This window comes from Pagrus pagrus, assembly GCF_965226575.1.
Source record: "Pagrus pagrus genome assembly, chromosome: 9".
NCBI lineage: Eukaryota > Metazoa > Chordata > Actinopteri > Spariformes > Sparidae > Pagrus > Pagrus pagrus.
Genome location: NC_140193.1, coordinates 29,214,757 through 29,234,684, shown reverse-complemented (window position 1 = coordinate 29,234,684; position 19,928 = coordinate 29,214,757). Strand labels below are relative to the sequence as shown.

The 19,928-nt window shown below is 42.1% G+C and overlaps 1 protein-coding gene across 1 annotated transcript; it reads left to right on the top strand.

Annotated features, from left to right (window-relative positions):
• Nucleotides 1-9,627: 9,627 nt before the first annotated feature.
• On the top strand, nucleotides 9,628-10,758 carry LOC311262645 (trace amine-associated receptor 8a-like; the record flags this gene model as incomplete). Its single annotated transcript, XM_084362206.1, has 2 exons — nucleotides 9,628-9,800; nucleotides 9,942-10,758. The coding sequence occupies 2 exons, from the start codon at nucleotides 9,628-9,630 to the stop codon at nucleotides 10,756-10,758; spliced, it is 990 nt and encodes a 329-aa protein (XP_084218332.1).
• Nucleotides 10,759-19,928: the final 9,170 nt, after the last annotated feature.

Sequence of the window (19,928 nt, the reverse complement as noted above, 5' to 3'; positions counted from 1 at the left end):
GTAAGGAGCTTAAAGAAGTGGGAGGGAGGGATTTGAGGGGACTGAGATGGAGAGGAGACGGAAGAAATGGGAGGGCCGGAGGTGCAAACGATGGGTGGAGGGGAGGATTGTGATGGGGACAGGGGAGGGAGTGGGAAGATGCATGGGTTGGAGGCACAGACCTTTTGGATTGTTTTAGTATTTGTGTTATGTGATTTTACTGTATATAGTTGGTTGTTAATATATTTTTTGTTAAATTATTGTCAATAATTGTTTTAAAGATTAGTTTTATTGTGTTCAATAAAAGTATATTTTCCGAAAGCTTGAGACACCTCATATGTAAGCTAGACAGACATTTCCCATGCTCATTACTGTGCACAAATGTACTATTATGTACTTAACCCGTTTAATCCCAAATTTTTCCCTGCAAAATAAGTGCATGCATTTCACTCCTTAGACCTCCCTAATATATAATATGTATGAATTTTTTCATTTCATGTTGGTTATGTTAGTGAAAATGTAGGTTTTATACTCGGCAACAATTGTTGCCGGTGGGAAACCGCATAGTCCAAATTTACACAAATTCTTCAATTTGACCTATTTACACATGTAAAGATTAAAAATAACATGAACTAGGTAACATATTATAACTAGGCATGTTTACAAATGTGTTTAGAACTTTATTAGATACATTTAGATATCATTTCAATGCATACTGAAGGGAACTAACAAGGACACAACACAATTACTGTATTTCATAGTCTTATAAAAACGGTTAAATAACCGTAGAGCTAAGAGTGTTTGAACTTACAAAATAAGAACTGATATTAGTTTGTAAAAAATGAAATCAATTATCTTGTCAAAGTGGTTCCTTCTTATTGCATTTGAGATGGCTTCATTGTAGACATCAGGGTCATATGGCCAATACATGTGCCTCCGTGGTATTGAACTGTAGCCAGATGCGAGCAGAACCCCATAAAAACTCAGCAACTCATCCATGCTCAGATCAAGTGCCTTCCCTTTGGTTTGCATTGAGTAGAGGTTTGACATCTCAACAGTGAGCTTCCTCAGAGTAGGAGGATATATCAAAAAGGAACAAATCAACAGGGTCAGATTTAGTTTGTTTTATGCAATTTGCTGCAGTTGGACCATAGGTCACAAAATCTGGTATACCGGATGTGGCTGGGCATTGTGATCTTTTAAAAATCCTGTCCCTATTTTGTTTATTTTGAAGCGTTTTTTTCTGGGTTCTTTTTTTGTTTGGGGATCTCATTTTCCTCAGGGCATCATCTTTTTCTGGTTAGTGTTCTGGGTTTCTGGCTGGACACGGTGGGAGATTCACCAAGGTTACACCCTGCCTTTCCGAAACCCTGCTGTTCCGAAAATAGACTTCCATTCTTCGTAATGGTGCGGTTTCCCATTTTTTCTAAAGACCCCACTATTCCGAAAAGGCTATTGGGGTACCCCTGACCCTAACCCTAACCCTATTGGGAAGTAATTGGAACTTGAAAGTCGGATTCGGAACAGCGTTGTTTCAGAGTGGAGGAGTTTCGAACTGGAAGGCCGTCCCCATTCACCAACTAGCTGCAATGGGTTTTCTTAAACGCCAAATGCTGCCGGAGTGAGAGATGAGGGAGTGGGGGAGTTGTGGGGGCAGGGAGGGTTCTGGGGGTAGTTCTGGACTTATCAGGTTAAAAGCTTTCTCATCCTCCAGATGCTTCACCATTCAGCAGTCTAGCAGGCCTGTTTCGCCTTGGTACTCTCTATCTGAACAGTCACTATCACAGTCACTTTCAATTGCATCTTTTTCAACTGTAGGGATGACTGTTATGTAGCACACATCACTTTGGGGTTCTTTTAAGTCTAGAAGATCCAAAACCTCTGATAGTTTTAAGGTGTGTATAGAAAAACATAGAAAAAATAGAATAAACAGATAAAACTTTTGACACCTAGCATAACGTGATGACTATGTGTTATGCTAGCGGCAACAAATGTTGCCGTGGTTACATTTACTCATTTTATGATCAAAAGATTTATGCAGGCATATAATTCTCATTATATATCAGTAGTAGACCCTTTAAATAATATATGTGCAAAATATTTCACTTATATCTGTTAATTAAGGTATTTTAATTACTTCGTCTTGTACAAGTTTGAGGCAGACATTTCCCGCCAGCGGTGCAAACCGGAAGTGAAGAGGCCTGGTCATGTGACCATTCACACTAGTTACATGACATTGGTACAAATTAGAGGAGACAACATATTCTTTCATTTTAAAACTTGCATTAGCTGCCAAAACCAAAACAGCATTTTTTAGAGCTTCCAGAAGTACAAAAAAAAGAGTGGCAACAATTGTTGCCGGTGGGATTAAACGGGTTAAGAGCCTAAAGAGCCCCTCTGGTGCCGGCAGACACACAGAAACCTCCCGGCAGGGTGCACTTTACGCTTTGCTTTTGCACACGGCTAACACTCACCTCCACTGCTACAACTCCATCCTAGGGGAAACACTGCTAGCACTTTATCAACAAATTAATCAACGCTTAAAACAGCCCCTTCCAGATTGCACAATATGTTGTAATTGTTTTGATTATTGATTTTACTGGAAACCTGTATTGTCTTATCTTTTCCAAAAGAAAGAAGGAAAAACATTATCAGGAATAAAATTTGTATTTCGTGGGATCACGCCAGTGTCTTTTAAACCTGTGTCCTTTTGGTAGATTAGAAGATATAGTGATATACTACTGATATACTTTACTGGGGGTGAAATTCCCCTAGGTGGCGTTGTTGGCTATAAAATTCTATCAAGTTATCAAATTTACCCTTGCAGCATTGCCACAAGGGCATCAGGGAGTCAGGAAGACATATGACTGCATTCTACGCTACTTCTTTTGGCCTCAGCTAAAAAAGGATGTGTCAGAGTACGTCAGGTCTTGCCACACATGTCAAGTAACTGGCAAACCAAACCAGGTTATTAAGCCTGCCCCATTGCACCCAATACCTGCCATTGGTGAGCCTTTCGAGCACATTATCATTGACTGTGTTGGTCCTCTGCCTCCTTCTAGGTCTGGAGCCAAGTATCTACTGTCGTGTCAAGCCACCAGGTATCCAGCTGTGTATCCCCTGTGGTCAATCACAACCAGGTCGGTGGTTAGAGCACTTTCACAATTTATTTCTGTCTTTGGCATCCCCAAGGTTGTCCAACGTGATCAGGGGTCAAACTTTTTTTCCCATTTGTTTGCTCAAGTGTTAAAACAACTTTGGGTGAAGCACTCTCATTCATCAGCTTATCATGCACAAAGCCAGGAGGTGGAGCGTTTCCATCAGACGTTGAAGTCATTGCTGCATGCCTTTTGCACTGAGATGGACAAGGATTGGGAGGAATGCTTGTTGTGGTTGATGTTGGCAGCCAGGGGTTTAGTCCCAATGGCTTGGTGCCTGCACATTCTGTTCGTGGTCCGTTGGCAGTGTTGAGGGACAATTTTAAGGATAGTGAACCTCCACAAAACCTGATTGACTATGTGAACAGGTTTAGGCATAGGCTGTGTGTTTCAGGGGAACTGGCAAGAGAGAAACTGGCTAAGGCTCAGGGGAAGATGAAGCATATTTATGATCAACAGGCTAAGCAGCGCCAATTCAGTCCTGGCGATCAAGTGCTGGCACTTCTGCTGATTGTAGGCCAGGTTCACAGGTCTTCACACAGTGTTGAAGCAGATCTCAAAGGAGAACTATTTGATTTCTACTCCAGAGCGAAGGAAGAAGTCACAGCTTTGCCATGTCAATTTTTTGAAGCCGTACTACTCGCGTGTCGTTGAGCCAAGGGTGGTAAATGTGAGTAGCTGCGAGCATGTTCAGTCAGCAGCTTTTGCATACGCGGTGATGAATTCCTCCTGTCAGTCAGTGGCAGGGGCTGAGATGGAAGAGACGAGAGTTTTGGTCAGGCATTGTTGTGGTCGACTAAAGAACAATGAAGCGCTTAGCAACTTGGACAATTTGTTAGGCCATTTGCATAAGTCAAAGCGTGAGGAGTTGGCTGAGCTAATTAGCAGTTTTCCAAGTTTGTTTGGTGATACACCTTCACAGACTCATCTTTTGGAGCATGACATAGAGGTGGGGGAGGCAAAACTGTTCAAGCAGTGTTTTTATCATGTGTCTGCTGATGAACGTAAGTGTTTAGATGCAGAGATTAAGTACATGCTTGAAAACAATATTGCTGAACCATCATCTTTTAGCTGGGCTTCCCCATGTCTGCTTGTCCCCAAGTCTGATAACACCCCCAGGTTTTGCTCTGATTTTTGTAAGGTCAATAGTGTCACCAAGCCGGATGCATTTCCACTTCCATGGATGGATGATTGCATCGATGAGGTTGGGTCTTTGAAGTTTGTGAGTAAATTCGACCTTCTGAAAGGCTATTGGCAGGTTCCGTTGTCAAAAAGAGCGCAGGAAATTTCTGCATTTGTGACTCCCTTTGGCCTGTATTCATATAAGGTGATGCCTTTTGACCTGTGGAATGCTCCAGCTACATTCCAGCATTTGATGAATATGGTGGTTGGTGATTTGGACAGTTGTGCTGTCTATTTAGATAATGTGGTTATTTACAGTGACAGCTGGAACAGTCATGTCTTGCACATTCACCACTTATTTGAACGTTTGGCTGCGGCCCGCCTGACAGTTAATCTAGCAAAATGCGAATTTGCTCGTGCAACAGTAACATACCTCGGACATGTTGAGGGACAGGGCCAGGTCAGGCCAGCACAGGCAAAGATGTTGGCTGTGGAGCAATTTCCCACACCAACAATGAAAAAGGAGGTAATGCGGTTCTTGGGAATGGTAGGTAGTACCGCAGGTTCTGTAAGAACTTTTCTTCTGTGGTTGCCCCCCTCAATGATTTGTCAAAGGCCAGTGTCAAATATGTGAGGTCTCCCATCTGTCAGCAGGCTTTCCAGAATGTTAAGGCCCTTCTGTGTAGTGCTCCGGTGCTTGCCGCCCCCTGGGTGGAGAAGCCATTCAAGCTGCAGGTGGATGCCAGCCACGTCGGGGCAGGTGCAGTACTGATGCAGTCTGATGGTCAGGGGATGGATAGGCCTGTAAGTTTCTTTTCTAAGAAATTTAACAAGCATCAACTGAACTATTCTGTCATCGAAAAGGAGACATTGGCTTTAGTCTGGGCCTTGAGTCATTTTGAAGTGTATGTTGGCCCAGGAATGCCAGTCGTTGTCTTTACTGACCATAATCCATTGACTTTTTTGAACCCTCTGAAGTGTCCTAATCGGAGGTTAATCAGGTGCTCTCTGATGTCAAGCCACAGTCATACTGTTTGGATATACATCACATTAAGGGCTCTGATAACCTGGTGGTGGACGTGCTGTCACATGCCCCTGTGATGTAAAGCAGTCTGTGTTGTATTAACTTCTCCTTCTTTATGCAGTGTACTAACAGGATCCTGGTGCTGAGGTTGATGGGGAGTGTTGCATGCAGGTTGTATACTTTTGTTCATTTATTTGAGTGGATTGTCGTGGTCCCAGATGGCACCCCGTCTTTATGGTGGGGGAGGGGGGTGTGATGGCCATGCCTCTTGTGCTGTTAGGCTGTTTGCTTGTCCTCCATTTTGTATTGCAGATGCCCAGCAGGAGGGGTTGAGGTGTCATTAGTTGCTGGGAACACCTGGGCCCAGTGTTCCCAGTACTATAAGAGCGCACCTCACCAAGCTCTGGATGAGAGAGAGAGGACCAAGGAGAAATTCTGCTCCCTGCTCTCCACGCTCCTTGTTTGCTTCCGTGTTTGCTTGCTTTTTGTTTCCACATTGATACACTGGTTTTTGAGTTAGTTTCAATAAACTATGATTTCATTGCTTTAACTTCTGGTGTCCTCTCCTATTATTTGTCATGGCTTTGAGTCGGCCTTGTCACTCCCTCAATGAGGGCCTATCAAACAGTACCTTCTCAAAACCTAAGAAGGCCTGAAGCGCATCCACCAGTTTTATCCTGCCACCCAGACAAGCAGACCGTGGCTGTGTCCAAATTCAGGGGCTGCAGCCTTCAGTGGCCTAGCCTTCGCAGTCCACGAGGGCCGGGTCCTTCGGACCGGTCTTTGATAGCCTCATCCACCGTTGTTAAATGGGACGGTCTAGCCTTCGGAGTATTTCCTGGTTGCCTCACCAGATGTTCCCGCCCCTTACCGTTAAGTCACGATTGTGAATGAAGAGATGCATTAAAGTCTGTTTTGGTTCAAATCTATCAAACGTGTACATTTATTTGTGTGTGTGTATAAAAATTAACAACAAAATGTGTCAAATCTAAATTGAATCATCAACATTACAAAATAAACATTAAGCCATTGGTGAATAACAACTATATTTACCACAGCATCACCAGCGTCACGTATTTTAACTTAAAGTTGAAATTTGGAGGTTTTGAAGTTTAACATATCTGGCGTTGGATGTTACATGACTAACAACCGAGTATAAACCCATTACTTAAATTTCTTCGCCATTTTCTCTTGCCTCCTCTTCTGTTTTGGGACTGAACAGCGGTGCGCAAAGGATCTTGGGATATAGCGGGCCGCGAAGGATAGTAGCGATGCGTCCTCCAAACAGAGGGAAGGCCAGGTTGCATTTGTGGGCTGCATCTGAAGCAGCCCTCGAATTTGGACAGCCTTCGCGCAGCATTGTGACGTAATTGGCCTTCAAATGCGCACTTCGTGGGCTGCAGCCCCTGAATTTGGACACAGCCCATGTGTCTTGAATGCCCTTGTTTGCAAATGGGAATGACGGAAAATGAAACATCACGGAGTAACACGGAACGAACTGACAAACACATGAGGGAGAACAAAGACTATATACACAGACACTCTAACGAGGGGATCAGGTACAGGTGGAGTGACAAGGGAAGAGGACAGGTGAGGGAACTAGGGGGAAAAACCCTGGGAGGGAAAAATACACAGGAGGAACTGAAAAGCAAGAAGTGACACGAGGGCACAATATCAAAATAAAAGAAACACAAGAACAAGACACTGACTCATGACACATTGTGCAGACATCTCACTTCACAGATGTCACTGATGCTCTGTAGATGGTACCAGTGATGTTCTTGGCGGTCTTAATCAGCTGCTGTAGAGCCTTCCTGTCCTGGGCCATGATGAACCATGCCAATTTGTGATGCTTCCATTAGGGATGCTTTCTATTGCTCCTCTGTAAAGGCTCCAGAATTTAGCCTTTCTAAGTTTCTGTAGGAACTCAGCCTTTTCTGTTGTCTTTTCTTTTCTCTCCTATGGAGGACAGTGGAGTCAAAACATACAGCTTCCAAGTTTGAAGTTGGGTCCCAGCTAGCCGGTATTGATATAGGATTAGAATAGAACAGAAAAATGTTATTGTCCATCCCAACAGTGACAGAAATTCTCCTTCAGGCTCAACAATACACATGATTCACATTTAAAACACATTTAAGTCACATGTATTCTTGAACTTGTACAGTTATTGGCCCTCATTGATAATGCAGTCTGTAGAGATATAAACACAAGTTACTGACCCAGTCAATCAATCAATAAATCTTTATTTGTATAGCACCAATTCACAACAGAAGTTATCTCATGACACTTTCCAATTTGAGCAGGTCTAGACCATACTCTGATTAATTTATTAAGTCCTGTTCATGAGTAAAATGCACTTAATTAACTTAGGCATTTCACCATTTGTAAGTGTGACACCATTTATGGTTTTACGGATATCTTGGGACAATTTCCAGCCGTGTTTGTGGCAACAAAAACTGATATTTTTGACAGGAAGTCAGGACATTTGTTGAAAAATTATTGTCAATTTGGATGATTGATACCTCTACAGAACCGTAAGCACGAATAGAGTCAACGACGTGTCCCCAAATCAATTTCACCAACACCCCCAAGCCCCCAATTGAAGCAGCTTGTCCACAGGGAAATGCATTCAGAAACATATGACACTGCAAAGTTGTAGCTCAAAGAAATTATATCAGGCAAGTGAAAAGTTTTTTCATAAAATATAAAGAGGCATTCAGTAAAGGTTGTGCACAGATAATGGCCGCGTTTCCCAGATTCGTTAAGAAGCTCTTAAGTGCTAAGATCTTCTTAGGAGCGCTCTTAAGAACACTGTGAAAGAAGGATGTGTTTCCCAGAGTCGCTCTTAGCTTAAGAAGATCTTTCACTAAGAAGGAAATGTAAGATCGAGCTGACCCACTCTTAACAGCCTTCTTAGCGACCAAATGCTCAGTGATCAAGCCGCGTCAGGGAAATTTATATCATCCACTTTGCGAAATAATAAAACAATGCTCAATGTTGAAATGCGCTCATAGCTGCGGACCACTGGCGCAAGAAAAAAAAATAGAAAATGGTAGATGAAAAAAAAACCTTTTTATTGAATTACACGTTACTGCATATATGAGTTTAAAGTACTACACATAAAAAAAACAACAACCCTGTGGCATTTCACAGATATCAAGGGAACAGATGTATTTAACTCAGCTGAACCTCATCCAGAGAGGCTTCCCCTGCTACTCTACAGTATATAAATGCGTTGCCAAAGTCCGCGCGTGTGAGAAACCACGGCTGCAATACAGCACATTCTCGCTGCGAACCAACAGCGTCGCCGTGCGCAAAGCTAGACGGTTTACATAAATGCATACGTGCGTCAGCACTTCTCCCCACTGGACGTGCTGTCAGACCGGGCTGTCCAGGCAAAGTACCGGCTGCCCCGTGCGGAGATCCAACGGCTGATCACTCTGTGCTGCACCTCCGGGCTGAGGCCAAAATTGCAGCGGGTTGCTCTCTGGATGTGTGGAGACACCAGAGTGATCAGCCGTTGGATCTCTTTGCCTGGACAGCCCGGTCTGACAGCGCACACACACACACACACACGCACACACACACACACACACACACACTTATGCGCTGATAAAGAGGTGGGTGATCGATTTGCCTGGCATCGATTGATTCAGCACAGCAGCAGCGCGGTGGACAGCTCCCACTAAGAGCTTCTTAAGAAGCTTCTTTGGCTTGATCTTAAGGTTCTCCTAAGAAGGCAGTTAAGAACGCATCTGGGAACCACCCGTATCTTAGCGCTCCTTCTTAGCCGAACCCTTCTTAAGAGCCTTCTTAAGTCCTTAAGAACGATCGAATCTGGGAAACGCGGCCAATGTCACATATTTTGGTTAGCTGGAGCTCTAAATTTACTTTTTGGACATTTTTTTGTCCATCGATCTTGTACCCTTAATAGAAGAAAAGGAAGAATCTTCGTTGTCAAATATACATTCAGCCTGAGTGCACCATAGTGACACGCATTTAACCCATCCCTGATGAGCAGTGGGCCACATAATGTACGCTCCAGTTCTAGGACTATGTCTTGCTTTTCCTTTGAGTCCACCTGTGGCAAATTAAGTCCATTGATAAGATAAAGACAAACTTTTATTGATCCCCAGTTTGAATGTATGGTTGAGAAAGGATAGAGAGGCTCATAATAGAAAAGAGGGTCTAATGAAGATACCATACAGAGCAAAGGTGGAGGGACATCAGTTTCCAAATAAGGCAGAATCTTGGAGGAGGGGCAATAGAGCTAATTAGGTTATATCTTGTCTAAACTTTGGTCAAAAAGCTGCCAGAGCTCAGCAGGTTCTCCTCTCTCTGGTTATGGAGATCTTGGAAGAAACTGAACTCTGCTTTCCACAACTTCTCAACAGCTCCTGCAGGAAGCCAATACGTCCTCACTTTGAGACCATGCTGATTTACATTCTGCTGTCCTTCATCTCTCTGCTCACTGCAGCTATTAACCTGCTGGTCATCATCTCCATCTCCCATTTCAAGTAGACATTCATTAATTTATGAAACTGTTACATAGCAAAAAGCTTGTCTTTTTTGTGCACGTTCAGCTTATGCTCTATCTGCTGTTATCTGAATAACTGATGCCATAAATATTGATAAATATTTCTGGTCTTCCTCTCCAGGCAGCTCCACACCCCCACCAACCTCCTCCTCCTCTCTCTGGCTGTATCAGATTTCTTTGTGGGCCTACTCATGTTCTTTCAAATAATGCTCATAGATGGCTGCTGGTTCCTTGGTGACCTCATGTGTACTCTGTATTATGTTTTGGACTTCATTATTACCTCTGCTTCAGTAGGAACCATGGTACTCATATCTGTTGACCGCTATGTTGCTATTTGTGACCCTCTGCATTACTCCACTAAAATCACTGTGAGAGGAGTTGCACTCTGTACCTGCCTTTGTTGGGTCTGTTCTGTGCTATACAACAGCCTTATGATGAAAGCTAACCTGAAACAACCAGGCAGGTATAACTCCTGTATTGGACAATGTGTGATTGTCATTGGTCATGTTGCAGGACTTGTTGATCTCTTTTTGACCTTTATTGGTCCTGTCACCATCATTGTAGTTCTGTACATGAGAGTATTTGTGGTGGCTGTGTCTCAGGCTCGTGCCATGCGGTCTCATATTGCAGCTGTCACTATTCAATGTTCGGTGAAAGTAACTGCTAAGAAATCTGAGTTGAAAGCAGCCGGGACACTTGGTGTTGTTATTGTCGTGTTTCTATTATGCCTCTGCCCATATTTTTGTGTCACACTAACAGGACAGGACACCATGCTCAATGCTTCATCAGCTGCCTTTGTAATATGTCTGTTCTATTTTAACTCCTGTTTAAATCCTCTGATCTACACCTTTTTCTATCCATGGTTTAGAAAATCTGTTAGACTCATTTTTACACTTCAAATACTGAAGCCTGACTCCTGTAAGATCAGTATACTGTAAGAGACACTGAGAAGTGACTGAAGGAATAACATGTTTTTGAATATTTTAATGTTGAGTCAACAATTTAAAGAACCTCAAAGTCAGACCAGGTTAGTACTTTACAGATTTACAGATACATTGATATCATAACCTGTAAGGTGACAGCAAATATTCACAGTCCCACCAATCTGTAGAGTCTTGTACTGATTTTTGTAACCCACAAGGACTTAATTAATTTCAATCTGATGAAAAGTATCAATACCTCTCATACAGTATCTGTTCAGTAAATATAAGGCTAAAGTTAGCAGTTAGTTAGCTTTCTGCCTTAAAAACACAAAGCAATGCTGCATGCCTTATATACCTTAGTTATGATAATCTACAACCAATAAAAAGCAGAAATGTATTGGAAGATTACAGGAGCTGTATTAACTAACTTCATCACACATCATTAGAGAGACTTGTGATGTGATATACAGAGCAAGAGAGGAGAGATGTTGGTTACTCAGCAAGAGAGGATTTTAGAGGATGAACAAAAAGCCAGATTTGATCAAATACCTTCTAGAGCTCAGCAGCCTATCCTGTGTTTAGGGAAATGGTTTCGAACAATGACAAGTAATAAATTCTTATGGATTCTTTCAACCAGTATACTGCTGAGATATTCAGTGGATTAAGTAAATTAAACCTTTGTACTAAACAGAACATAATTTCCTCACTTTAAGTCAGTGAAAACGAAATATGTAGGAATAGTGATTATGTGATCTACATTACCGTTGCTGCCAATGGTTCCATGTCATTTATTGGTTCTCAGAGAGTTCCTCCAACGGTCACGTCTAAGGACGTTGATAAGCTGAAAAGTGAAATGGGATGCAATAAACAGTTTATCGAGGATCTCCTTCTGCATCAGACAGTCTTGGTAGCTGGTAGCCAACTGCCCATGGAGTAACAGCTACTCCTGCGGATGTCTCTGGCCTGACTTCACCCTGCCCCACTCCTTCGCTGGCTGTAGTAGTTAAGGGATCATAAAAGGCTCTCTTCCTGACCCAAACATATTCAGTATCAGTGGTGATGACAGACGTGCCACAAGGTTTCTTACACAGTGCCATGTGGGAAGTTGCCCCTAGGAACTGTTCAGAAAAAGATCAGGTCCTTTAAAAAAATGCTAGGCAAAAAATCTTTTCATTTGTGTTATTAGAAGTAAAGTTCAGGAACAAGACCACCGGATCAAACCTGTGTAACTACATAAAAGGTACGATTGAGATTTAATCCAGCTTTAGAAACTGCCCCATGCACTCCTTACTGTAGCGTACTTTGCAGATGGATCTCCCAGCTGTGTAATGCAAGGACTTTTCGTTATGAAACACATTATATACATAACATTTTTATTCTCTATATGTTTTATGATACCATCAGTATATTTTTTCTATCTTTATTTATTTTTCCTTTACAAATGGCAAAATTTGCAACAAAAAAACAGGGGACTCCCTTGAACCTCCCTAAAGGACCCCTGGGGACCCCACTTTGAGAACCACTGATGTAGAGCGTAAAAACCCATCGGCAATTTTATTCTTAAACTGATTGAATATACTTAAATTCAATTAAAATCTTATCACATACTACAGTACTCTTCAGCAAGGGTTAAACAACGGAGCAGGTTATGTCCCAAGTTTCAGCTTAAATTGACTATTAAAAGGCCAGTCCTTTCACTAACCACTGCATTATCCATAGTATGAATTAATATTCTCTAAAATGTGACATTTTCTATCCTGGGAAAAGAAGCACAATTTCATTGGATTCCCGGGAAACAGATTTTTTTTGTCTTTTAAGGTGTAACGGCAAAACATTGGTCCTATTTCAAGCAACACTAAATGCAACAGGGAGAAATATGCATAGACCTGTAGGTTCCCCTGACCACTTTAGTGTACTATTTGTTAATATTATTACTATTTGTTAGGCCTTAGTAATGAAGTTAATGATCACTCAAAGTTAACTGAGCATTAATGTATTTTTACTTCAGTATTACAAACAAGCAATGTACATCACTGCATCTCATATGTAACAGCTATGTGTGTGCGCCAGTTGAACTCACTGAAAGTGTATGCACTAGGGCTGGGTATTGTTAAGAATGATTCGATTCAATTTCAATTCTTTAGGTTGCAATTCAATATTGATTCAGTAATAAGTAGAAATACACAAATAATTAAAGCTGCAAGCAGCGATGAACGGGCCCTCGCAGTCCACGCGTGTCGAGGCATGCTGCTGTCGCTTCACGTTGCTGTCGGGGCATGTGGCTGTCGGGGCTTCTTCATGCAACAACTTCCGCTGAGGAATCAAAAGTGAAGGCAGGAAAGCTGTTCTTTTGTCATTTAGCAATAAAAGCGCTCCCTATTGGCGGATTTGCACAACATTTTTCACAAACCGTCGTCAGGGCATGGAACACAATTAAAAAAACTTAAGTGTTAATGGGACTACATTTGATGAAGATATGCAAGACTGTCTGTTTGACCACAATTTGCAGGAAATTGTTGTTTTATATTTTGGGCGTCCTTTGGACTACCACATTTGTTTTAATAACCTTTTGTCAGCAGGGTTCACAGATGCTGTGTGCAAAGTTTGGGGCAAATCAGAGGAATTGGGTGGGAGGAGTTTGAAAAAGTAGGTTTGCGACATTCAGCAAATTTGTGAATGGAAATGTAGCGTGAAAGTGGGCGTGGCCTACATCACACAATTCAGCTGTATGCAGGGAACATGAGATATACGGTTTAACAATGTGCGGCATGTTATGCGGGAGTTATTAGGCAAAAACGTTTTTTGTGTTGATAATAGCGCCACCTGCTGGTCATTTTTGGTGTTTGAGTTACAGGGGCCAGTCTATACCACACCTATGAATTTCATATCCATAAGTGTTGTGGTATGGGCACAGTGCCAAATATGAAATTAGACTGCCACCAGAGCGTCACCTAGTGGCGTATTGGTCAAAGCTTCAACAGATATCCTCAGGAGGGCATTGACAATAATTGTACCAAGTTTCGTGTTAATCTGAGCAACCAATGTGAGATACAAAATACTTCAATTTAAAGAGCGCCACCTAGTGGTCATCCGCAAAGAGTTTGCACAGGGCCTGAGGGGCTCATGGGGAAGTAGTATCCTGAGTTTCATGTCATTCGGTCAAAGCAATGTGGAGATATGCAAGACTTCCTGTTTGTAATGAAATGTGCAGGGAGTTGTTATTTAATAACTTGAGTATTTTTTGGAATATCAAAATTCTTTTAATAACTTTTTGTGAGGAGGGTCCACAGATGCTGTTTGCAAAGTTTGGTGCAAATCGGTTGAAATTGCCTGGGAGGAGTTGGAAAAAGTAGGTTTTGGAAATTTTGCGAATTTGCGGAAAAAAACCTTGCCGCAAATTTGCGTGGCCTATATCAGGAGATTCAACAGAATTCAGGGAACGCGTGGATATATGGTTTTTGAACAATAGGGACATCGCAGGTTATCTGCTGGGGCCCTAATGAAACTGGCACCAGAGCGCCACCTAGTGGCAGATCGGTAAGAGCTTCAACAGATGTCCTGAGGAGGGCATTGGCAATGAGTGTACCAAGTTTTGTGTTAATCCAACCAACCGATGTGGAGATATAAAATACTTCAATTTAAAGAGCGCCACCTAGTGGTCATCGGGCAAGATTGTCCACAGAGCCTTAGGGGCTCATGCGGAAGTACTATCCTGAGTTTCATGTTATTCGGATGAACCAATGTGGAGATATTCAAGACGAGATTCAGCAGAATTCACTGAAGGCGTGGATATAAGGTTTTTGAATGTGCGACAAAGTATGTGGGAGTTATAAGGCAAAAGGCACTTTCCTTGATTACAGCGCCACCTAGTGATGGAAATTCACAACGACAACAGATTATAAAATTTTCCGGCAGATGTGACATATATTCCAAGTTTAGTGAGTTTTGGGGTATGAGAAGCACAATTATCTGTTACTAGAGTCGTAAATACTGTCGCTGTATGAGCATCCCTGGGGAAAATGAATACACGTGAATTTGTTGACGGAGCCGGCGAATCACGAAATCGTCTGAAAAAACCTCAATCGAGTGCCAACAACAAGCTAGATTCAGAGATAGCAGTTGGTAGTTTGTATAGGCTGCACAGCACATTAGCATGCTAGAATTATTCTCATACCAAGTTGGTTGTAGTTATTGCACCGACTAAGTTACTTCCAAAACACGACGCTTGGGCGTGAATGTGTTTAGTAACGTCTGAAAATATAACTACGTTTTCGGGAGTTACTGAATACAATCGCAAGTTGAAGTTGTGTTCGGCGTAATAACTACAACCAACTCGGTATGACAAAAGTAAGTAGCATGCTAATGTTACCTCCCAATCACACTGTTCAACAATTGCGTTGATTATCTGCATGAACTAAGGAATCCGCAACTTTTCAAGACAAGATGTTCATAGGATGCAGAAGTTAGTCATCGTTTACAGTCACTACATGAAAACGTGCACGCTGACGTGTTTGGTGTAATAACTACAACCAACTCGGTACAACAGTAGCTAAGTAGCATGCTAACGTTTCCTCCCGATCGAACTGTTCAACTATTACGTTGATTATCTGCATGACCTAAGGAATCTGCAACTTTTCAACACAAGACGTTCATAGTGTTTTAGTAAGTTACTCATCGTTTACAGTCAGTACATGAAAACGTGCAAGCTGACGTGTTTGGTGCAATAACTAAAACCAACTCGGTACGACAACAGTAGCTAAGTAGCATGCTAACGTTACCGATAACAACAATAGCCTGACGTTACCTCCCGACCACACTGTTCAACAATTATGTTGATTATCTGCATGAACTAAGGAATCTGCAACTTTACAAGACAAGACGTTCATAGTGTTTTAGTCAGTTAGTAATCGTTTACAGTCACTACATGAAAACGTGCAAGCTATTGAAACGGACAGCATTAGCTTATCTCCCGGCTTTATTACCGTTATAAACTGTGGACAAATAGAGCCCCAATGAACACCACATAACAACAAATCAACTCAAAGTAAAAGTCGGTAAGATAATAATTATGTATATATGTAATATATGACTTACAAATCCAGTAGCATCTAGGCTAGGTCGCCATCAGTTCTTTCAGCTCGCACTACCGAGCGTAAGCTGGTCTAATATTTATCCCTATCCTCTTTCTCTTTTTCTTTTCTTCGCCTCCTCAGACAATACCTTCTTGGCTTTTTTAGCTGGCTTGGCCATGGCGTTGGTTTACAAAAAATCCAAGTAGCTGCTGGCTAAATCCACTGACGATTAAACGTGTTGTAAAGCAGGTCGCACTAGACTTCTTTACGTCAGGTATGTAGCTACCCGCTCTGAGAAGTTACACAGTGCAGTTTCTGCCGGCGCGACCCCCCTCAGGCTGCAGAGGCGTCACCGTTCATCCTATTAACCGTTATTCTACCACTTAACTGAGTTTAGAAATATTATTTTAAGGTCGAAAAACTACCTAGTGTTGCTTTAAATGGTTGCGCAAGTTTGTAGTGTTATTGCAGTATTTTAGTACTGCCTGGCACAGCTTACACAGAACCTCACTTTTGTCTATTTCCTGCAGTGTTTCCGGTACATACATTATGTGGCTGTCCGCTGCTACTTAATTATTATTGAATTGATTCAGAGGATTTACTGAATCGATATTGAAATGGGAAAAAATATATTGCAGTGCATTGATGAATCGATATTTATACCCACCCCTAGTATGCACAGTAATTAATAATAAAAGCACCATGAATTCAACAAACCATCCAAATTAGATTTACATAAGACTCACACCAAGCTCATACAACAAAAGTTTGGCTATGTTGAACTTGCTTCATAGTACATCCCTCTGTTCAGATAAGTGCTTTTCTGGACTGACATAAACTTAAAACATAGAAGCACAAAATGGCACAGACATTCCCTTTTACCTCTGCATTTTCTGGTTCTGCCATGGCATGCTGAATGTTCCCCATCTCCCACAGCTGATTGGGTGTTAGGTTACCCTCAGTTCTGAGTGGGTGGTTATCCCATCCACTGCTGAAGATATCAAGACTAGCTTGTAGTCTGGACAGAAATGCATAATGACAACTGTGTTAGGTTTGAGTTTTCTATGGACCCGAATGCAGAGACCGGAGACCGAATGTCAGGGAGCAAAATGTTTATTGAACAGAGTAGTTTTAGATGGTTTGTGCAGGCAAGGAGGCCAGGCGAGCAGGTCGACTGGTAGACAGGCAGGTCGGAAGGAGAGCAAGCAGGCTGGCAGGCAGGCAGGGCTGAGCGGAGGTGCGCAGGAGGTTTTCTGGAGAGTGAGCTAAAAACAACAGATGTTAGGAACAAACAAAAGGTACAGAAGCATACGTTTTAGAGCAAGTTACTAATATGTGGCACATGCGATCACCGTAAGAGACGGAATAATCTGGCGCTGAAGTTGTGGAGGGACCAGGTTGATATAGTCAGGTGATGATGATGAGGAGCAGGTGTGCCACTCTGCTGCTGCCGCCGCCACGCCCACCGGACACACACAGGGAAGGAGCCGGTGAGGGGGAAACAGACAGGGGAAAAACAGCTGCCACAGCTGAACCGTGACAAACTGAAGAGGTGTGCAATGTTTGACAGGTCAAGCAAACCATCCTCCTCTAGTGAGTGCAGCACACTCTAGTATATGCTGGTCACAGCACACCACACGTCTGTCCAGAGTCGTTCAATTCTGGGAAGAGAGTTTGAGTAAGATTAGATATGGTTTACATACATTTATGCATAATATTTTACAATAGCATTTTTTAACCAGTGATATAACCAAAAGGTCTCATCGCAATTAAGTGAATATACTTCTTCCTTTTCTTGATGTTAAAGGTATAGTTGGTAATGTTGGAGAGCTAGCAAGATTTGAAAGTGGCACCTTGTCTAAGCTCCACCCCCTTCTCCCCCTCCCGTCAGTGCTCCGTCCAAAGCCCCGCCCCACAAACTTGAACGCGCATCAGACAGTCCGTCAGCAGGGCAGAGGAGAGCCGTTAGCATTGGGCTAATACAAGCTACAAAAGTAGCTAAGTTGGCTAACGTTACATATTTCATGAAAATAACAAATCCCCCCGAAGCAAAACAAATAATTACCTGTCCAACAGAAAGACAGCAACCTCTGCATCACTTCTGGAAGTGCTACCTTTGGCTGCATTTTCTCTGCCTTTGTTCTCTCCTGCTAACTCTTCTTCTTCTTCTTCTTCTTCTTCTTCTTCTGTTGTTTTATGGCGGTTGGCAAACAACTGTTAGGTGTGCATTACCGCCACCTTCTGACCTGGAGTGTGGATCTCCTGCTAACTCCATATGCAGTGTGCTGAATATATCCGGCAACGGTGACACGTGATGAGTGCGCACAGGGAGGAGGGGGGGACAGAGGGGGGTGCAGGCAGGACGACACATGAAGGCATCTGGGCCCGTATTCCTAAAGATTCTGAGAATCCTCTCAGAGAGCTCCTAACTTAACCTAAAAATTCCTAGCAAGGAGTCTTAGCTTAGGAGTGATTCCAGAAAATTCTCAGAGAACTCTGAGCAAGGAATGGACAGAAACTCCTATCTTAGTGAGGAGGTGTGGTTGACCCCGTTGCTAGGTATGAGTCATCTTTTCAAAAGCTGTGATTGGTTGATCCTAAAAGCTAGATAAAAAATATGTCCTTTTGGTGATAATGGGCAAAGGATGGACCCTCAAATTGATAAACTTAATCATAGAATCTAATCTTATGAAGACTGTGTAATTGTAAATAATATTTCACATAAAAGAAAATATCTGTTAAATGAATAGTAAGCTTTACTTTAAAATTATCCTACAAAATGTGTGAAAACTTAGGCCCACTTGCACAGTATTCACATAGTGATAGTTATATTTATTTGCTTATATTAATTGCCATTCTGGTCATTTTTGCACTTTCAACTTTCAATTTGGTATTAATGAGGGTAAAATGGCTCAGCTTTCATCAATGTGTAAGTGCATCTCTAATGAGATCAACCACAAACATGATTCCTGCACGATCCAATCTGTAGCGTTTCATTAATTCACTGTCATCCAGTGTTTGGAGAATATCTCTCCTGCCTCTTCCGTCCACCATTTTGTCCTCTGCTTAGGGAACTCCTAAGCCGCTTAAAAGTCCTCTTCCCTGCTCTTAACAGATCTCACCTTAGGAGCTCTCTTAAGAGCTAGGATTCTTTAGGAATAGCTCAAGCGTCCAAGCGTATTTGCTGCAAGATTATCAAGTGCAAGACAAAGAAGTCCGCAACTTTTTGGTCACACAAATCAGAACAATTAAGTATAAATCAAATTCGGTCCATGTTCCGTCTTTTCCATTTTTGACTTGAGCATAATATCAAAAGTACAAACACAAGCTGTGCGGAAAAATAGATTTGATATATAGAAGTGTTACAAAAACCTGCCTTTGACTGTGCACGCTCTTCCCAGCCATGAAACTGGACCTTCATGTTCCCTTAATAGAGAACATCAGCCGTGCAATGTCAACGTTCTCAACTCCATGATCCGCCCTAACCCTAACATTTTGTGCATTTATTATTTGTGGTGCTCTAAACAATTCAGGCATTCCTGTTTGTTTGTGTCAACACATCATGTAAACACACCAGCTTCACACTTAAAGATACAGTAAGTAGTTGCATTTAGCAACAAAAATAAATAAATAAATAAATAAATAAAATAAAATATAAAAGTGTCTACATTCCGACAGCTGGGGCTGTAGTCTCCTAGTCGACTGGTCGATTTATTGGTTGATACGTTCTGGCTTGACCAAAATTCTGAACGTTTAATGAATGTTTAGTCGCTAAACCATGTCAAAGACATCTTCAGTGTGGCAGCAGCGAGCACCGCGGCCTGTGTGTTTTTCCTCGGACCGCCGAGCAGCGAGCACGACGGTCCGTCTGTCTCGAGTGTGTGATAATTTCAGTGTAAAATAATTAGGTCAAAAACGATTTAATATACTGCAAATACTAGTTTTTAATGTTTATTTATACTTCATTTAAGCTGACAAGGCTACCAGGTACTGCCCATTTAATTAATCTAAATATAATAATGTCGAGTGTTTTGTCAGAAACATGGATCCTCCACTCTGCAGTAAACAGAAAAGCCATTTCCTGTATCCGCTCCCTTTTTCACCCAATCCGGA